The sequence below is a fragment of the Microtus pennsylvanicus genome, chromosome 5, assembly GCF_037038515.1.
Source record: "Microtus pennsylvanicus isolate mMicPen1 chromosome 5, mMicPen1.hap1, whole genome shotgun sequence".
In the NCBI taxonomy this organism is placed as follows: Eukaryota; Metazoa; Chordata; class Mammalia; order Rodentia; family Cricetidae; genus Microtus; species Microtus pennsylvanicus.
The window spans coordinates 53,512,784-53,530,498 of record NC_134583.1 but is presented as its reverse complement, the minus strand read 5'-3'; the positions used below and the strand labels follow the sequence as shown (position 1 = coordinate 53,530,498).

The 17,715-nt window shown below is 50.0% G+C and overlaps 1 protein-coding gene across 1 annotated transcript in view; it reads right to left on the bottom strand.

Annotated features, from left to right (window-relative positions):
* Positions 1-205: 205 nt before the first annotated feature.
* Parva (parvin alpha) overlaps positions 206-17,715 on the bottom strand; it is a 154,222-nt gene continuing 136,712 nt past the window's right edge. The window contains exons 7-13 of the mRNA XM_075971916.1: positions 16,963-17,021; positions 14,541-14,560; positions 14,249-14,310; positions 13,753-13,821; positions 11,102-11,203; positions 9,997-10,069; positions 206-3,319 (exon numbers count right to left, since the gene is read on the bottom strand). Coding sequence (XP_075828031.1) covers positions 3,243-3,319; positions 9,997-10,069; positions 11,102-11,203; positions 13,753-13,821; positions 14,249-14,310; positions 14,541-14,560; positions 16,963-17,021 — 462 coding nt within the window. The 3' untranslated portion in view covers positions 206-3,242. The remainder of the gene's footprint in view (positions 3,320-9,996; positions 10,070-11,101; positions 11,204-13,752; positions 13,822-14,248; positions 14,311-14,540; positions 14,561-16,962; positions 17,022-17,715) is intronic.

Sequence of the window (17,715 nt, the reverse complement as noted above, 5' to 3'; positions counted from 1 at the left end):
TCCGTCCTACCTTGTGCAGACTAGAGCTATGCTTTTGCATGAATGATGCACTCAGATTCCCATTTTTATGAGATACAGTTTAGAAGATTAGAACATTGTTCAATGTCTCATGGAGGACGATCTCCAAGATTTAACACAATGAAAAACAACGCATAGGAACGTATATATAACAGGATATCTATATTGGAAAAAAGCACAACAAAGATTTTTGTATGTACATTCAGCTTTATTTGCACAGAGTATTTTTGGAATCATGCAGAAGAAATGGATCAAAAGAGTCATCTCCTTGGAGGATGGAGGCTGATGGGGAAGAGGCGAGATGGATACTTAGGTTTGCTTTTTTTTTTAATCAGATATCATTCCTGCTTTTTGAATTCTGTGTTACTTATGTATCAACTATTAAGAATGATGATTAATTGAAGTGGGAAGACTCACCCTGTGGTGGTGCCACTCCATAGGTTGGGGATCCCAGACTCAGTAGAAAACCAGCAGACCGAGCGCCAGCATGCATCTCTCTGTTTCCTGCCTGCATCCGACCTCACACCCCGCTGCACACCGTTCCACCCTCCCCTCCTGGCACCCTCAAACTGTGAGCCTGGAGGATTCTCCTCTCAGTTCTTTTTTCTCTCCATTTTCCTAGGAGAGGAAGGCTGTTTGGTTACTAATAGTAAAGATGCCTTTTTCTCCTTCAAAACCTCGGTCATGTCTGAGGTACGTGATCTAGAATCCAGAGGAAAACACCCATCTCCAGAGATGACAGGGTTGTAAAACCAGACCCAAGCCTGGGGACTTTGGACTGAGTCAAAGACCTTAGTCCCAATGCCCAGTTGTTGGGTACACTGACATGCTAGTAAGAAACCTTCTGAGTTCTGGTGTGGTTTCCTACTGTAGATAATATGAGGCCCTAAAGGAGTGCTCTCAGGAGGTACTGTGTACTAACGGCTTGAACATCAGGGACAGCAGCAAGGCACAGTCCCACGAGCGAAGTGTGCTCAGTGGATGCAGGCCTCTCATTCATTCTGCCTCAGTGGCTAGGCAGCTGCTATTCTCAATTTTCTACCAGGAATTTAAAAGAGCGGGAGACCAACATTAATCCTAATGAAAATATGGCATTTCATTAGTTATGCAAAAAAGAATTCTGTTCGTCCACACAGATCAACGTAAGACAGTAAAATTCCCTTCACATCTTAGATGTTCACAGCGCAGAGTAACAATTCCCACAATGAGGGAGTCGGGGAGGAGCACAGTGGGTCTACAAGTTTTGGGTTCTGAGCTGCCCTGGATGGTCAGTACAAAAGGGAACAACAGCACTTGGAATGTTGTGGAAAGCCATCTTGGCGAACCCTCAAAGCAGGGAAGGCTTTACTAGATGTTTCATTTCGAATGTGGAAAATGTCCCCCACAGGCTCATTTTGATCACGTCGTTCTCAGTTGGTGGCACTGTTTTGAAAACTGTGAAACCCTTTAGGAGGCAGAGGTCGCTGGAGCAGGGTCTTTGGGTTTCATAGCTCAGCCCTACCGCCTGTCTGCTCTCGCCTTGTTCTCACACGATGTGAGGGGAGGAAGCCTGGCTGCATGCTCTTCCTACCACGGTGTCTCCTGCTGTCATGCTCTGTCTTCCGCGATAGGCCTTGTGCCTTTAGACCAAGAGCCAAACAAGCCCTTCTTCCCTTAAATGCTCCTGTCAGGCTATTTTGTTGCAGTGAGAAACGTAACTAAGGAGTGACAAGCGGTCACCCACTGCTGGAGGAGGCACCCCAAGCTGGCATTGCTCTGGCATATTTCTGAGAGTTTTCTGAGGACAGCAGTAGCATAGGTCACTGTCCCAAGGCCGTCTCAATTGAACAGCACAAGGGCCAGGGACTGTACCTGCAGCTGTCTCTGAGCGTATCCCCCACACGAAGCACACTAATATCCAGCTTCCCACCCCCACTTCTTGTCCCTTAGGTCTGACCCCCCCCATCTACCCATCAGCCCCTTTGTTTTCTCTACTGGACCTGGATGCAGACTAGCACAGCAAAACTTTCCTTTCAAGTCATGTTTGCCTGAGGAGATACAAACCAGCCCTTGAGTCACCCAAGTGAGGAGACTAGATGCTGAGCTTTGGTTTAAAAAACTGACATTTTCCTCGCCTGGAATTAGCCAGTAATTGCATGTGGGCAGACTTAGCCAGAATGGTCCAAATGACCAATTAGAAGGCAAAAAGGAGGTCTCTTTCTTTTAAAGTTCAAGGGTCCCCATTGATGAGTCCTACTTCTCAGGCGATGCTCCAATAGGTCTGTGCCCAGCTCTCTGCCATGCGCGAGTATACTCTACATTTGCCTAACGATAATGAATCGAGTACTTATTTTGCAGGAAAATATAGGGCACATCCATTACATGCAATCAAGCAAAAAGGCTGCGAAATGGGCACTCTATTAATTCCAAACAGAACCCTTCCCAAATGTCATCCTGCAACCGGAGCGTGGGCTTATTACCAATCTGAAGGAATTAAGGGTAATTTTCATTTGTACAAAGGATTTGAGGGACGCGGCTCCTGCCACACACACACACGGTATTAATTGTGTTAAATTCAATTTGGCAATTTTAGTGCGAATCACCCAGCCCTGACCTGGCCTGCCCTAGGGTGCAACCATAGTGTCTTGTCTGCGAGAGGAAGTGGGTATATATATGCCGGTAAGGCAAGCACGTACACACTTCAGGATACACACAGAATGGAATACAGTTGACCAGTTATTGACCAGTTATTAACCAGTAAGTTGCCCCAAGAGGAAAAATACATGATAATGAGTAGTGAACCTCTGAGCCTCAGTTTTCCTCATCTATAAAAGGGGAGAATGATATCTCCTTTAATGGCAGCATGAGGCTAACGAACTTGAGCACAGCAGAAACCTCCCTTAATGTGGGGACTAACTCTGACCTTTATTTCTGTGCTCTGGGGGTCAGTCTCTAGGCTGTGCTGATGCCCACAGCACGTGGAGGGACATCTAGGGCCTGCATTTGAATGGGGGACAATTTCCCAAGTCACCACTAGGTAAGTCTTCAGGGCCTACAGACATTTTAGCTCATTGGGTTAGTGGCCATTTCCTTACTGCTTTTAATGTCCACTATCTCTGGGTGGTCGCTGGGCTTGTGGGGGAGCATAGAGCAAGAGACAGGAGCAAGCAGGGCAACGCAGTTGGGAAGCTGGTCCAGATGGCCTGCAGCGAAAGGGGCCGGGCAGCGGTAGGCAGCCCAGCTCCTCACTCCACGTTCCGGTACTTGGTGAAGAGGTTGTAGAGCACTCGTAGCGTGGACTTCAGGTCACAGTTGACAATGTCTGTGGAGAGACAGAACTCATCAGTGGCTTCTGTGGGCCACTTCGGAGAAGTAGGCAAATAAGGCCCCTATCATCCATCATGCACCTGCCCAGTGTGGTCCTCTGATGGGACTCACGGCCATCAGGGGCAGGCGCATGTGGACAGACGAGTAGGTGTGTAGCAAGGACTCAGAGCAAGCAAGCAAGAAGGGAAGAAGGGGCCAGTGTCTAGGGTTTCAGCCCCATAGAAATAAGGCTGTCACCCAGGAGTGTGACTTCACTATGGACACAGCAGCTCCAGGTGAGAAGGGTGTTGGTGTTGGCTATGTCTGGCCTCATCTGTCCCTAAGGCTCTTCTCCCCTGCCTCACCTTCACCACAGTGCTGTGTTTGTGAAGAAGGGGACACTTGAGCAGGGTGTGGTGTCACACTCCTTTAATCCTAGCACTTGGGAGGCAGAGGAGGAGGAGGAAGGTGGTGGAGGAGGAGAAGGCAGACAACAATCACACTTGAGCTATCCAGAGTAAGATGGAGGGGCCTTCAAGAAGGGAGGCACCAAATAGGGCACAGGCCTGCACAGGGCAGAGGGAGGCTGGGTGCTAACTTCTTCCTTCCTTCCACCCACTAATCCGCCTACTTCCCAGCCACCCACTTCTCAGGGTGCCCCCCTACTCTGCACTCTCCTCCACCTTCCTCCCCTCTGCGTTTACTCAGCGGGCCATCCTATGAAACACCAGAGCAAACAAGGGGAGACTTTTAAAAATGAATCCTGTTACCTAGGAATACACACAAAAAATGGAATGGCGAACCCCTCCAAACAATACAAGGGTGGCAGGGGCTGCTGATGAGTAAGTCAGGACAGCAGGTGCCCTTAGAGAGGGGGAAGCTGGGCAGGGAGAGGTCTGAGCTATGGTAAGGAAGGCACAGGGCATGTGGAGAATTCCATTCCTCCTCTCTTGACCTAGGTTGGAGAGTCATCTCTGCTCCTGTGTCTTTTCTTTCTTTCTTTCTTTTTTTTTTTTGGTTTTTCGAGACAGGGTTTCTCTGTGGCTTTGGAGCCTGTCCTGGAACTAGCTCTTGTAGACCAGGCTGGTCTCGAACTCACAGAGATCCGCCTGCCTCTGCCTCCCGAGTGCTGGGATTAAAGGTATGCGCCACCACCGCCCGGCTCCTGTGTCATTTTAAAAAATAATGATATTTAAAGGTATAAGTGTGTGGGTCACATGAGGCAAGCATGACCCAAATCAATAGCTTGCGTGGGCTCCAAGATGAGAGAGATGGCACAGAGCCACTGGGGAGAAGGCTGTGTGCTGGTCCAAAGGACCCAAATTCCATCAAGACAGGAAGAGTGGAAAGTCCGAGCCCCTGGTGGGTTGGGTGGGGGTTCCCTTGGCCCTGAGGCTCTTATGGCTGTGGCTTCAGCTCCAACAGTCATGAATACTGAAGCCCAGACTCAAGCACTCAATGGCTGCAAGCTGAGGGTCCCAAGCTGTAGACTGTCTTAGAGTTCCCTCATGTCTGATTCTGGTGTCCTGGTTGCCACCCAACCCTGCTCTACTCCAGCTGTGTCCAGATGCACACCCAAATCCCTCGCTGATAGAGAACGGGCTCCTGGGACAACTACAGAGACACGGAACCCAACGTTTCCATTTTTGCCCCCATTTTAGTCTCCATCAGAAACTCTGGCTGGTGGCAGAGCCTTGTCATGCTATCTTGTCTGTGTGTCCCCAAGTCCCATTGGAATCACCTCCTCCAAGTGCAGCTTTATGGACTTTGGGCTGATTCTTTCCACTCCTGCCGGGCTATGAACAGGTAGGGGGAGGGCTCACAGTATGAGAACAGGCAGAAGCAGGAAGCTGTGGGTGCACATTGGGATAGCTCTGGTAAGGCAGGTATACACGGATTCTGGGGAGTCGTCTTTTCTCACCCCACTCCTCTCTGTAATGTTTGTATGTGTACCTAAATGCTTGAACATATACTGCATGTATGCAGGGACCATGGAAGCCAGAAGGCATCAGATGCCCTGGAACTGAGTTATACAGGCTTGTGCTGCCTGATGTGGGTGCTGGGAACAAAACCCGGGTCCTCTAGAAAGGGCTGGAAGTGCTCTTAACCACTCTAAACTGCCTGTGCCTGTTAAAGTCAGGTGGGCTCTGACGTTGACAGGTCAAGTCAATGCTCAGCAGAGGAGGATTTATTTCAACCTAATGTCCACGAGGGGTTGATGCTCATCTCCACTGCCCCATGAGATCCTCGTGGCCAACTTCTCTGACCATTTTCTTACTGGTAAAACCAGGCAACAACTTTATGAAGAATGCCCAGCACAAACTAAAGCACACACGGTTTCCTTCCAGTTTTCCCACTCTGCTCACTAACAGCGCTATTACTGCAGACAGCTGCGTCTTTGCACATTGTAGAGCAGCAGGGGTTGCTATTCCTAGAGAAGGCCCGCTTCTTTAGTCTCTCTGAGTTGATCCCTGTCACCACTATCAGGTATATGTAGGGATGAAGGGGCGACTGCTTAGCATATGCTCTCACCAAAAGAGCGGATGACTGGCCATTCAAGCGGATCCAGGCAGATTAGCAGGCTACCCAGAGACTGAGCTATCTCAGCAGATGGAAGGCTGTGGGTGCCTGCGAATCTACAGAGACCTCGTGCTATGTAAGCAGAGTCCGCCAAAGCCCTGGTTGAATGACTTGGGAGAAGAGCAGCTCACAGGCAGTGTGCCTGCGTGGGCTGTCCAGGACCACTCTCTGGGAACAAAAGCCAGAACTGTGGGCCTCTGAGTCAGAACCCGTCAGCACTGGTTGTCTAGTAGGCTGAGGCTGAGGAGAACCAAGTCAGAGTCAACAGGAGAGAGAAAACAGCCCTGGGCCTAGGAAGGCTTCCTCAGCTCCTCTTCTCCCAGGGACCAGGGATACCATCTATTCAAGAACTACCCATGTTGAAAACATTACAGTACATTATTATTCTTATTCTTATTATTACATCATCTATTTGTGTGTGTAGGATTGGAAATTAGAAGACAACTTTAGGGAGCAGGTTCTGTCCTTCTACCATGTGGGCTCTAGGGAAACTTTGTCATCCCAGCATGGGACGTTACAAGTAGTGGGATTTCTGATTGCACAGAAGCAGTGATGGACAACATCACCACCAATGTCTCTCCTGGCCTGTGGTGGTGCATACCTGTGAGAGGAACTGTAGGGCCGCTGGCTGTGCTTCCTTCCTATTCCTACTGTAACAAATAATCTCAGATCTGGTGGCCTACGACACAGATTTGTCACCTCCCAGTACCTGCCAGTTCTGGGGTTAAAAGTCCCCTATCAGTCTCTCTGGGATGTAACCAAGGTGCTGACTTAGCTTCTATGACTCAGTGCAGAACCCTTCCCGCTGGCTTTGCTCCGCCAAGGAGTCTGCCCACACGCCCTGGCTTATAGACCCTTTCCACCTTCTAGGCGGCAATGGCCAGGCAAGCTTTCCTCATGCCCGACCACACTGACATTCTCACAGCGTGTCAGGATGACTGTGATGATGTGGGGCTCCTGGAATGATCTGAAGGGTCTGTCACATTCCTTTTGCCAAGGTAATGTGTATAGATTAAAATGCAGGATGGGACTCTCAGCACGTGTGATATTTTGCTTGCCATGCAAGGTGTTAGAGATACCCAACAACATCAGACAAAGACAGTTTCCAACATGGCTGTGACCATTTACCCTTGTGGTTTCTACGGCTCTATACCTTTGTGATGACCAGAATTTGAGGAAGCTGTCACTGTCAGCTCTGCACACTGTAATCCAGGGCTATGGGGAAGGGGCTGGGGAAGCGTTCACATTTTTGGGCACAGGCTAAGCCCACCCATGCAGAGGTGACAAGGGAATTGCTCTGCCATCAGCCGATGCTCACACATAGCCTGTCCCAGCTAGCAGACCCCTACATCCCCTGTGGTTTGCAAATGCCACCCATGTGCTGGCTGTGCACAGTTTGATTCTGACTGCATGGCACTTCTCCTGAGTCCCAGCCGGGGTACAACACTGGGATCTTGAGCATATTCATGATGAGTCCACCTGAATGGTGGGAACAGCAAAACGTGCTTCTGAGGATGTGTACACCCCAATAACAAACCTTAAACCAATATTCCCTTTTCTTGTTTCTCCTCCTTGATTTTCCTCCTCTCCCCTCCCTTCCTCTCCTCATCTCTTCCCTCCTTCCCTCTCTCACCCGTACCGGATATTAAAGCGAGGTCCTATACCAGTGTTCTACCACTGAGCTATATCCCCAGCCTTCATTTTACATGTTAGTTTGAGACAGGGTCTCACTAAATTGCCCAGGGTGGCCTTGAACTAGCTAGGTAGCCCAGGCTGGCCTGGAATCACTCTCTAATCCCAGACAGGCCTTTAGCCCGCAGCCCTCCTACCCCAGCTTCTTGTGTAACGGGGTTCCTCACCCAGTATTTCAGCCCCTCCATTGGTTATGGATGTGATGCTCACCCTCAGTTTGACTTGTCACCGAGAGGCTCTGAAGCCCAGGTGGCAGAAGTCTGAGATGTTTCATGGGGATTACAGAGCTCTGAAAAGCCCTGGCCTCAGAATCTTTGCCATGAGAGAGATGCCTCCACCACGGTGTTCTGCTCTGGAGACATCCTCAAAACAATTACAATGTCTGCAGTGCCACATCGCCCAGGTGGAAGCACGGAAGCCAGAGGGAATGCTGGGATCTGCTGCTCACAGAGTCCAGCTTCACAGAGCACCACTCCAGCCCCCCTTTATGCACTGGAAATTTTCTGCATGGGCACGATGCCCAGGGCAACAACAAATAAGATACATGTGTTTTTCCACTGCCATTGCTCGGGAAGTTTCAGATTAAGTGGGTCAATAATCACATTCTAAATTTCTCTATACACCGAAACAGTCCTATAGACTACACTGGGAAATTCTCCCCATCTAAAGGGAAACAAAGGCCCAAACACCAACATATCAGAACAAGTCTCTCCAGTCCGTAGGCTGGAAGTTTCCATGAAGCAGTTCGAGGAGCTAACCACAGCAAATGAAACTGGGGCTGGAGAGATGGCTCAGCCATTAAAGGCTAGGCTCACAACCCAAAATACAAGAAAGTGAAGCTGGTGCTCTCTAAGTCAGCTGCTGGGGCTGCTGCAGGATGCTCAAGCTCATCAGTAAGGGCATCAGGCTAAAGAACCTTGTCCTGTCAGGAGAGTGCTCCCGGGGCATCTTCACCCCAGAGGTTCTACCCTAGAGGAGACCACAGAATGAGACAAAGGGGGAATGAAAGGAAGCAAAGCACCGAGCTTTGTCCACTGGAGCTGATGGTATCCAGGCCAGCAAGAGCCACAAACTTAAGTCCCTGTCCCTGACTCGGCCTGTGGCTCATTCCTTCATCCTGATGTCAATCATGGTTCTTGCCAGTCTTTCTGTTCTGACTGTCCTTGGGTCCATCGCACTGTCCCCTACTGTACCCAGGCAGAAAAGGGCCCCTCCTTCAACCCCACAGCCTCCTGCTGTGTTCTGCCTCGACCACTGCCAGGATTCTCACGCTACATGTGCAGCCAGCCAGTGATGCTTTCCTTCCTCTGGTTGGTGGCAGGAGCCTGGAAGGCAGGGGTGATCTTGCCTTTACTGTGTACAATGACGCGCAGGGTTCCAGGCTGGCTAGACAAGTGCCAGCATTGTGGGTGCAGGGGCTGGGAGGCAGACCTTGGCTTGAAGGCAACAAAGCAACACAGGGTAGAAGCCACAACCTCTGCTCGTCCCCACGTCTTTCAGAGAGCAGGAAGGTGCACGCATAAGACTCTGCTGCCGACCTCCTCAACTTGACAGGCATCATCTGCAGCCAGCGTCAACCCGACAGCACTGATTACATGGAACACTGCAGCAAGTGACGCAAGGATAATGGCCAACAATGACACGCCTCCCACTCTCCAACACGCGCACACACAGCCAAGCACAAGCAGTCCACGTGTACCCGATCACTCTCTTCTGCTCGGCCCTTATCTCACACAGCCAACCCTCTGTACCCATGCGTGTACATTCAGACGACAGTGTGACTAAAATATTTCCCGGAAGTTTTCAGGGCTGGAGAGATGGCCCAGTGGTTATGCGTGTATGCTGCACAACCATGAGGATCGGGGTTCGTATCCCCAGCAATCTGGGAGTGGCCTTGCACGCTGTGGGAGGATTGCTGTGGCTTGCTGGCTGCCAGCCTCACTGGGAAAAATAAGACAAAACAAACCCAAAAGTTCCTGGCTTAGGGAGAGACCCTGCCTCAAAGGAATAAAGTGGAAAGTGATAGAGGAAGACCCTCGACGCCTTTCTCTGGCCTTTGTGTGTATATGGGTACACACACACACACACACACACACACACACACTGTATGTGTACTGAACAGGTCAAAATTTTCCCTTGCCATTGTTTCTTCAACAAAGTCACATAACAACTCTTTCCTTAACACTTACATGGTAATAGATGCAGTTAACTGTGCACAGGTGGCCGAATGCATGCAGGAGAGTGACTGGATTCTATGTACATACCAAATCATCTTACATAAGGGGCTTGAGTATCCTTGGAGGGCTTTAGAACCAACTGGCCATACATACTGGGAGATTGCTTTATTTGTCCCCCAGATTCCATAAATGAAGGTCCCACCCCACTGTCCCAGACCCAGGGAAGGGCAAAGAAAGTAAGTACCTTCTGGCCGGGGTTTAGGCTTCTCCAGCCCTCCATCTTGCATGAGCTCAAAGGCAAAGGAGACATTCAGGACCTGGCAAGACAGACACGGTGGATATGTCATTGCATACATCCTGCACCCTGGAACCCCAGCACCCTAGGACCAGTCCCTGGGAAGCTTAGGAGCTGAGCACCATAGCTGTGGGCCTGAGCTATAGAAGGGGACTGGTCATGCTGAGAGTAGCCATGCTGACTTTAGCCACTACCAAGAGGCTCTTTCTGCACCACCCCATTCTTGCATCAACTGAGGAGGCCTTCAAACTCAAGGATAACAGGGCTTACATTTGCTAGGGTCAGAAGGTAAGGCGTGCTCAAGGGGACCTCTGCCTTGGGCTAAATGCTTTTTGTTTTGTCAAGTAGGATAATGGCTGCTCCTGAGGGGCTGCAGAACCAGGATACGCTCAAATCAAACCAACTTATGAAAGGCCTAGAGGTGAATCTCAGCTGAGTTTATAGCAGCATGCACGCATGCACCACTGTACTGCTGTATGTTTGAGACCAGTTTTCACTATAACGCAAGTTCCAGGCCAGTCTGGGCTACAGTACAACCTGTGTCTCAAATGCTCCGCTTTCTTCTATCAAAATAGAAAAGAATCAGAGGTTGGAAAGATGTCTCAACAGTTAAGAGGCCTGAGTTTTGTTCTTAGCACCCATGTGGCTCACAGATGCCAGCTCTAGGAGATACAATACTCTTTTCTGGGCTCCATGGTACCCAAACACACATGTGTACACAGACACTTATACATACATACACACATTATATGTATATGGATCAGGGCTGACTGGCCCTGGAGCTACCTTCCACGCTACCTCTGACATAACAAGGGCAGCTGTGTGTCTGCAGGAGCACAAGGCTAGGGAAGCAGGGACACACAAAAGGCAAAGAACAGTGCTCAGTATGCCTAGAGGCTGCAGGTGGTTGGTTCATGCCAAGCCCAGTTATTATTAGAGAGGCTCCATTCAACTAGCAAAGGCCTGGTCAGAAGGCAACTTCCATCTCTTTCTAGAAATGCCCAGTATAGATAAGATGTGGGCTATGGGTTTCCCCAAGGCCCATCCCCCTTACCTTCTGTTCAAAGCTGTCTGGGGTCAGGAAGAAGCTGTGCAGGGGTACAAAGTAGCCCTCCAGGAGCCCCATGAGTAGCACCAGGTAGACCCCATCTGCAAACTGCAGGGAGAGCCAGGTGTCAGAATGAGCCTCCTTCATCACCCAGCAACAATCCACTCAAGGCCATGTCAGTAGGCAGATGGCTGGCGAGGCCAGTGGCTGGAGCGGGGACCTCCACTGGGGAGGCAATGTGGCAGCTGCCTTGTGTGTTACCTGGCTTACTAATCCTGTGGAATAGACATCCAACTGCTGGACCTCTACTTTATAGGTGAGAAAAGTGGGGTACAGGGGAAGACCACCCTGCCTATTAGAAGGGACACCATTGTATGGAGGAGGTATCAGGAGGATTGACAGATAACGGACAAGAACCGTGATGTGAAGGTCTTCAGTACTTTTGCTTTTAGAACAGAGAACATGGTGGCATGAACTGGGCCTGGTCTCTTGCTTGCTTGTCCCTTCCTTGGGATTTAAGAGGCAGGCCAGTGCAGCTGTTAAAAACACAGGTTCTGACTCTAGTCCTGCTTGCTAGCTGTGGGATCTGAACTGTCTTTGCACCTCATTTTTCTCACCTGTAAAGTAGGGGTGCAGCAGTGTGGTGTCTGTTCCCCAGAGCTAGCATGAGGACTATACATGATGTGTATAAAACACTTGGGACCCGCTTGGTACGTAGGTAACACTCACTAAGTATTATTGCTTCTTCTGTCTGGAAAACCACAAAGCAATTGGGATTTGTGCTGGCCAAAGAGACTGTATTAAGGACCGTGGAAAGGAGCTTGAGACCTGGTCCCTTCCAGGGAAGTAGAGTTACTACGGTTGGGAAACTGAGCCAAAGAACCAAACTCTAGGGCTAAGTACAGAGTGCTTTGTTCTATGGAGACGAGCTACGTATCCTGGGTGATCAGGGCAATGGCGGTCTGGGGGTAAGTGCATATTTGAAGGACTCAGGGTTAAGGTGAGCAGATATGTCGCAGTCAGATGCTTCTCTGCTGTCCTAGCACCTGCAGAGGACGCTGAGCCATCGCACATCTGTAGACCACAGATGGCAGGGGCTTGCAAGCTACACTTCCCACAGTCGCCCTACTGGAGGATGAAATGAAGTTGGCTTCTACTGTCTGGGTCTGGAGCATCTTCGTTAGGCTTCCTAGAATCATGCAGGGGACACACAGGACCCAGAAGAAAGCGGATTAGCTCCTCCGTGCTCTCCTGGGTCACCCCAGGGAGAGGAGGCCTGTGAATGCTATCCCGTGGAACCTGCGTAGGTCCTGGAAAGCAGAGCTCTCTACAGCTAGGAAAGCCACAGAGTCTGGGTCTGGCTGTGGCTGGGGCAAGTGAAGGCAGAATGCAACCAATCTGTGAGTCAGGAGGGTTAGGATGATCTGCTCAGAGGGAAAGATAGCCCTGTCTGCTGGGCTGGTTCTACTGGGTGGGACCCGTGGACAGAAGCCAGAGCGCCAAGCAGCATCCTCTGGCACAGCAGGCCTGGCTTTGAGTCAAGGAGAAGCTCCAGAGAGCATTCTATCTGCTTTTCTAGAGTGTTCCAGATTGTCCCAGAGTTCAGACACACAAGAAGAGCGTTTAGTGAAGGGCAGAGTGGACTCTACAGACAACAGGAGGTGCTCACGCTCACTGAATGCCAGTCAGCAGCAGTTCACTCGAAATGAGCGGTGGGGGGAGCTGGGGGATACAAATTACAGATTAGTTATTAAGTACTAAGGCAGAAAATGTTGGGGCAGGTTCTATCCAGCAGATACTACCTTGGTGACCTCTTTTACCACCACTGTGGGGCTAACAAGACAGATGCCAGAAAGTGTCCTCGGGAGTTCTGGGTGGACAATGAGCAGCCTGGATGGAGGAGGGGCTCGGGATGCCACAGCACTAGCCGAGGAGTAACGGCAGCTGATGACAGCTGGTGGCAGAGGGGCCAGTTTTCTTCAGAGCTGTGGTCCAGCGGCTAGCCCTACACCCAGGAGCATATGGGCAGCTCTAACTGGACTCAGTAGGTTATTAATAAAAAAGAGGACATAAAATTAGAAGAGGGTGGGGGTGTCTGGGAGGAGCTGGGAAGGGGGGGTAGGTGTGGATATAATCAAAATACACACAAATGAAATTATCAAAGAATAAAACAATGATAAAATCCCATTGATGTCCTTCTAAGAAGGGATGAGTGTTAAGGGCTGTGTTTAAAAAGAGACTGGTAGAATGGGATCATTAAACACAGGCCAGGGGAAAGGCAGGTTAAAGGTGGCTGTCCTTTAACCATGTGACAGGCCCATCTTAGTTGCTCCAATTCAGCCAACATCACTTCATAATCCCACTCTAAACAGATGAATATAGGGTACTGACGCTACAACTGCCTGCATCCGATCAATCAGTGGACAGTGGTGACCGGGACAGTGCACTTTCTCTGAAGAGACATGAGGGGCTATTCAGAGGCAGGGAGGGAGTGAGCTTGGTCATGTATTGGGTCTACAGAATAGACAGGACTCTTTCCTGCAACTTTTCTAAAAAATTTGGGGGAAAAAAATCCCATCTGGTCCACCTAAGCAGCTCATATCTTACATTCTACTCCTCCGCCTGGAAAGCTCTGGATCCCAGGAACCGTCACTCACCTGCGTCTCCAGTTCTGTGACCTCCAAGTTTAGTTTATTCAGATGCTTGTTCACGAACGTGATGAGGGTCTACAAGAGAATTGAGATGGAGACCTTCACGTGTGACGGGGCCCTGGGGCCAGGGGAAGAGGCTCTTAATTAGGCAGCCCACATGGCTGAAAGGAACAGGAGCCCTGAGAGACAGATGACAAATGGAGTATCTGATCTGGAGTCAGGGTGGGCAGAAGAAGAATTAAGGAGGACAAGAGACAAAATGACCCGCTGGGTTCCTCTTGTCAATCCCTGCTTTGGTACCCAGGAAGATGAAGACTTCCGTGTGAGGAGCAGAGAAAGCTGGAGTCGGTGTGGTGGAAAGACAGGGTAAGCATCCTGCTGGCAGCAGAAGGGCAGTAGGTGACTAACCAGTGACCAAGAGAGGGGAAAGATGTCCAGGACACCCCAAGTGCAAGCTGGGGTTTCTTCTAGCCCCTGCCGCCCCCAGATGCCATAGGCCTACCTTCTTTACCACGCTGAGCTTGTCTGGTGCATGGTCAAACAGGGTGTCAAAGGCATCCCGCTCTGAAACAGGGAAACACACACCATGCAGTGCCCATCAGGGCTGCTGGAAGCCATGTGCTTGGCTATCTATGGAATCTCTGGCTGATTCTTATGAGTAAGTATTCTTTATGCCACTAAGCTGTCCCTCCCCACCTGGCCAGTGTGTCCCCAAGTTGGGGCAGACACATCAGATGACAGAACCAGCTAGTTCTAGTGAGGCCACCAGAGCCAGATAAGCACACAACACTCACCATGTCTTCCAGAAAGGGCCCTGGAAGAAAAAAAAATTGAGTTATATAGTAGGTTTGAGTTTGGGGCTAGCCCGGGCTACATGAGACCCTGTCTCAAAAAACAAACAAACAACACACAGAGAGATGACGTGGCTGGCCTTAGATGGCTCCCGCTCCTGTGAGGCTGTACCCTCCCTGTTACTGCCAGTCTGGCCGTGGTCAAAAAGCTCAAAAAGCTTCTCTGGCATTTGGTCCCACGACATCTCCAATTATGGAGACTCCTATGTCGTTTTCAGGCAGGTTACTGCCATCAGCGCAAGATCTACTTCAGCGGCCTGTGAGTGCCCACTCCTCTGCAGTTCAGAGAGAACGCTGTAACAGAGCCTGAGAACACCTAGCCAGGCGAGCCGAGCGGCCAGCAAGACTCGTGGCTGGCTGCCTGGAGGTTGGCTTTGCCTTGCTCCTGGCCATCCTGTGATGTCTTCAAGTGACACCTGTCACCCTCAGAGAGGGCAGGGACTAGAACCTCACTCATAGGCAGAGAAGCAGTCATGTTCTAAGAGCTAAGATCAGAGACAGGTGACAGGCCACACGGTTGTAGACTAAGTTCTACCGAGGCCCTTCCTTCCTCCCTTTTTCGATGCTGTGTAACTCCAGGCAAGCTCTTGAACCTCTCTGATCTCTGAATCTTTTAATTCCTAAAATGAAAATAGTGGGTGCTCTGAGCATTTGGCATCTAGAAAGATTAGTGCACAGTAAATGTCCTGGACATAAAAAAAAATGCATGTGTGTGTGTGTGTGCGTGTGTGTGTGTGTGTGTGTGTGTGTGTGTGTGTGTGAGAGAGAGAGAGAGAGAGAGAGAGAGAGAGAGAGTGTAAGAGGACAACTTTCAAAAATTGGTTCTTTCCCTCTACCACGTGGGTGCTGGGGAATTGAACTCAGGATTGGGAGCAAACCCCTTGATCTGCTGAGCCATCTTGCTGGCCCCTTTTCCCTTCTTAGTACATTTCTGATTCTTAAAAATTTTAGGCTGTGCTCCATTCACTTGCACAGCTGATACCCACTCAGTGACCACCTGTGTGTGGTTTGCCTACACAGAACGGTGAGGCTGGAGAGGCCTGCAGTGTTCTCCACTGCTCTGGGGTGGGAGGCAGTCTCTGCTGCCCCAGCTATACTGGGCTGTTGTTAGAAGGGCTTCACCCGTGCTTATGTGGCAGAGAAAGGGGGACACATCTGAAAAGGATACGTTAGAATCTTAAACCTTCCCTCCCCAGCCCCATAGGGCCAGCAGCTTCTCCCAGGCCACTCCTCCACTCTTCTCTTTGGTACGTTCTCTTTTCCAGAAGATGAAACAGCAGGTACAGAGCTGGCCTCATGGGATGGGAGATCCAGATAGGCCAGTGAAGCTGGATCTGAGATGGTTTTGCCTCTTAGTCCTCAAAGCCATGTCAAAGACATTTGGTACCCTGCAAGCTGTATGACTATTGGTGACCAGGATGGACCTGGGAGCGACGGGAAGATTTCAAGATGGGGTCTCCCCAGGACATACAGCAGGCATCCTGGGAAGGGCTACTCTTTACCCCTTCCCACTCCCAGGCCTTTTTGAAATCACTTGCACTATGGTCTCTGTAGGCAGAGATTTGACTCCTATCAATCACGGTTGGAGAATACAGAAATGGAGACCAGAGGCCAACATCCGGTGTATCCCACCTTAGTCTTGAGACAGGGTCTCTCACTGAACCTGGGGCTTGCTGATTTGGTTGGGCTGGCTGGTCAGTGGGTCCCGCAGCCTCCTGTCTGTCTCCCCAGGGCTGGGATAACAGGTGGACATGGCTATGCTTGGCTTTTCACATGGGTCCTGGGGATCTGAACGCAGGTCCTCACACATGTTTGTGGGCCAAGCACTTTGCCAGCTGAACCATCTCTCCCCACTCTCATGGCAAACCTTTTATATTTCCTCATCTTCAAATTTCTAAAAATAAAACAGGATAACAAAAAGAACCCAAAAAACCCAAAAGACATCTGTAAGGTAGAGAGGGTTTTCTGGGTCATGGTACGTGACCAAGTAAATCAGACTTAAGAAGGAAGAAAAGGGCATCCTTTTGAAGATTAACAATTCAGATCGGCCCCGTGTTTGCCACGTGACGATTTCATGCTGGTTAGCTTTTTAAGGGGTATACTTTTTTTTTCCTGGAGTGCCACAAAATTAGAATTTTCAATCATGGTTAATTCCTCTCTCCCCCTTTCCCCACCCAAGGCTGTACCTTAAGCAGCAAGAGGCATGTTTTGAATGCGCGGGAAAGGCTAAGCTATAATCATCGGCTACAGCTTAATCCCTCCTGCAATCCCAGTAAATGAAAACTAAATATCAGCGAATGGGCGAATTTCAGAGAAACATCTGTGTTCCATTACAGACTCGCTGGCAACAATGGTGTTGACATACTCTGTGTTACCAGTTATTTCCTCTTGGATTTGTCGAGACTGGAGGATCCCTTCTCGTTTCTGAAACGGAGAAGACAAGAGAACAAAACAGGCTTTAGCAACGCAGAAACACTGGTTGGTATTCCCGACATGGAGAAGTTTATTGGCGTTTCACCAGAGGTCAAGGGATGAGAAGGTTCGGGAAGGGGAAATTCAGTGACCAGAGGACACCTGGCTGCACCATCATAACCAAGTGCAATTGGTGTGTAGTCCAATAAGTAGGCCGATTCCTGGATGGTGATGCCTGCCTTTCTTTTTAGAAGATCTCTGTTGGAAGCCAGCTGTGTTCCTCAGGGAGCGAGGCACAGCAAACCCAATGGAAATGACGGCTGGGTGTGTCCGCCTCCAGCGGGGGCCCCGCAGGGAGACCACTGTGCACAGCAGAGCTGTGGGGCTGGATGGAGGTGTGCAGGGCAGCTTGGAGAATTCAGACAGAGGCAAAGGGGACTTTCGCTTTGTTTTGCTCTTTACCCAATAACCATGAAGCCCCTTTAATTTTCCGAATCGTTTTAATTTATTCTTGATAATTTCACAATATATGAAACATATCTTGATCCTATCTAGCCTCTCTCACCCCTCCTGGACTCTCTCAATGCCTCCCACCCCCATCTTCATGTCTATATGTACATCCCACTGAGCCCATTACTATTGCCTGCACACACATGGGTGCGGGGCCATCCGTGGGAACATGGGAAACCTACCAGAGGCTATAGGC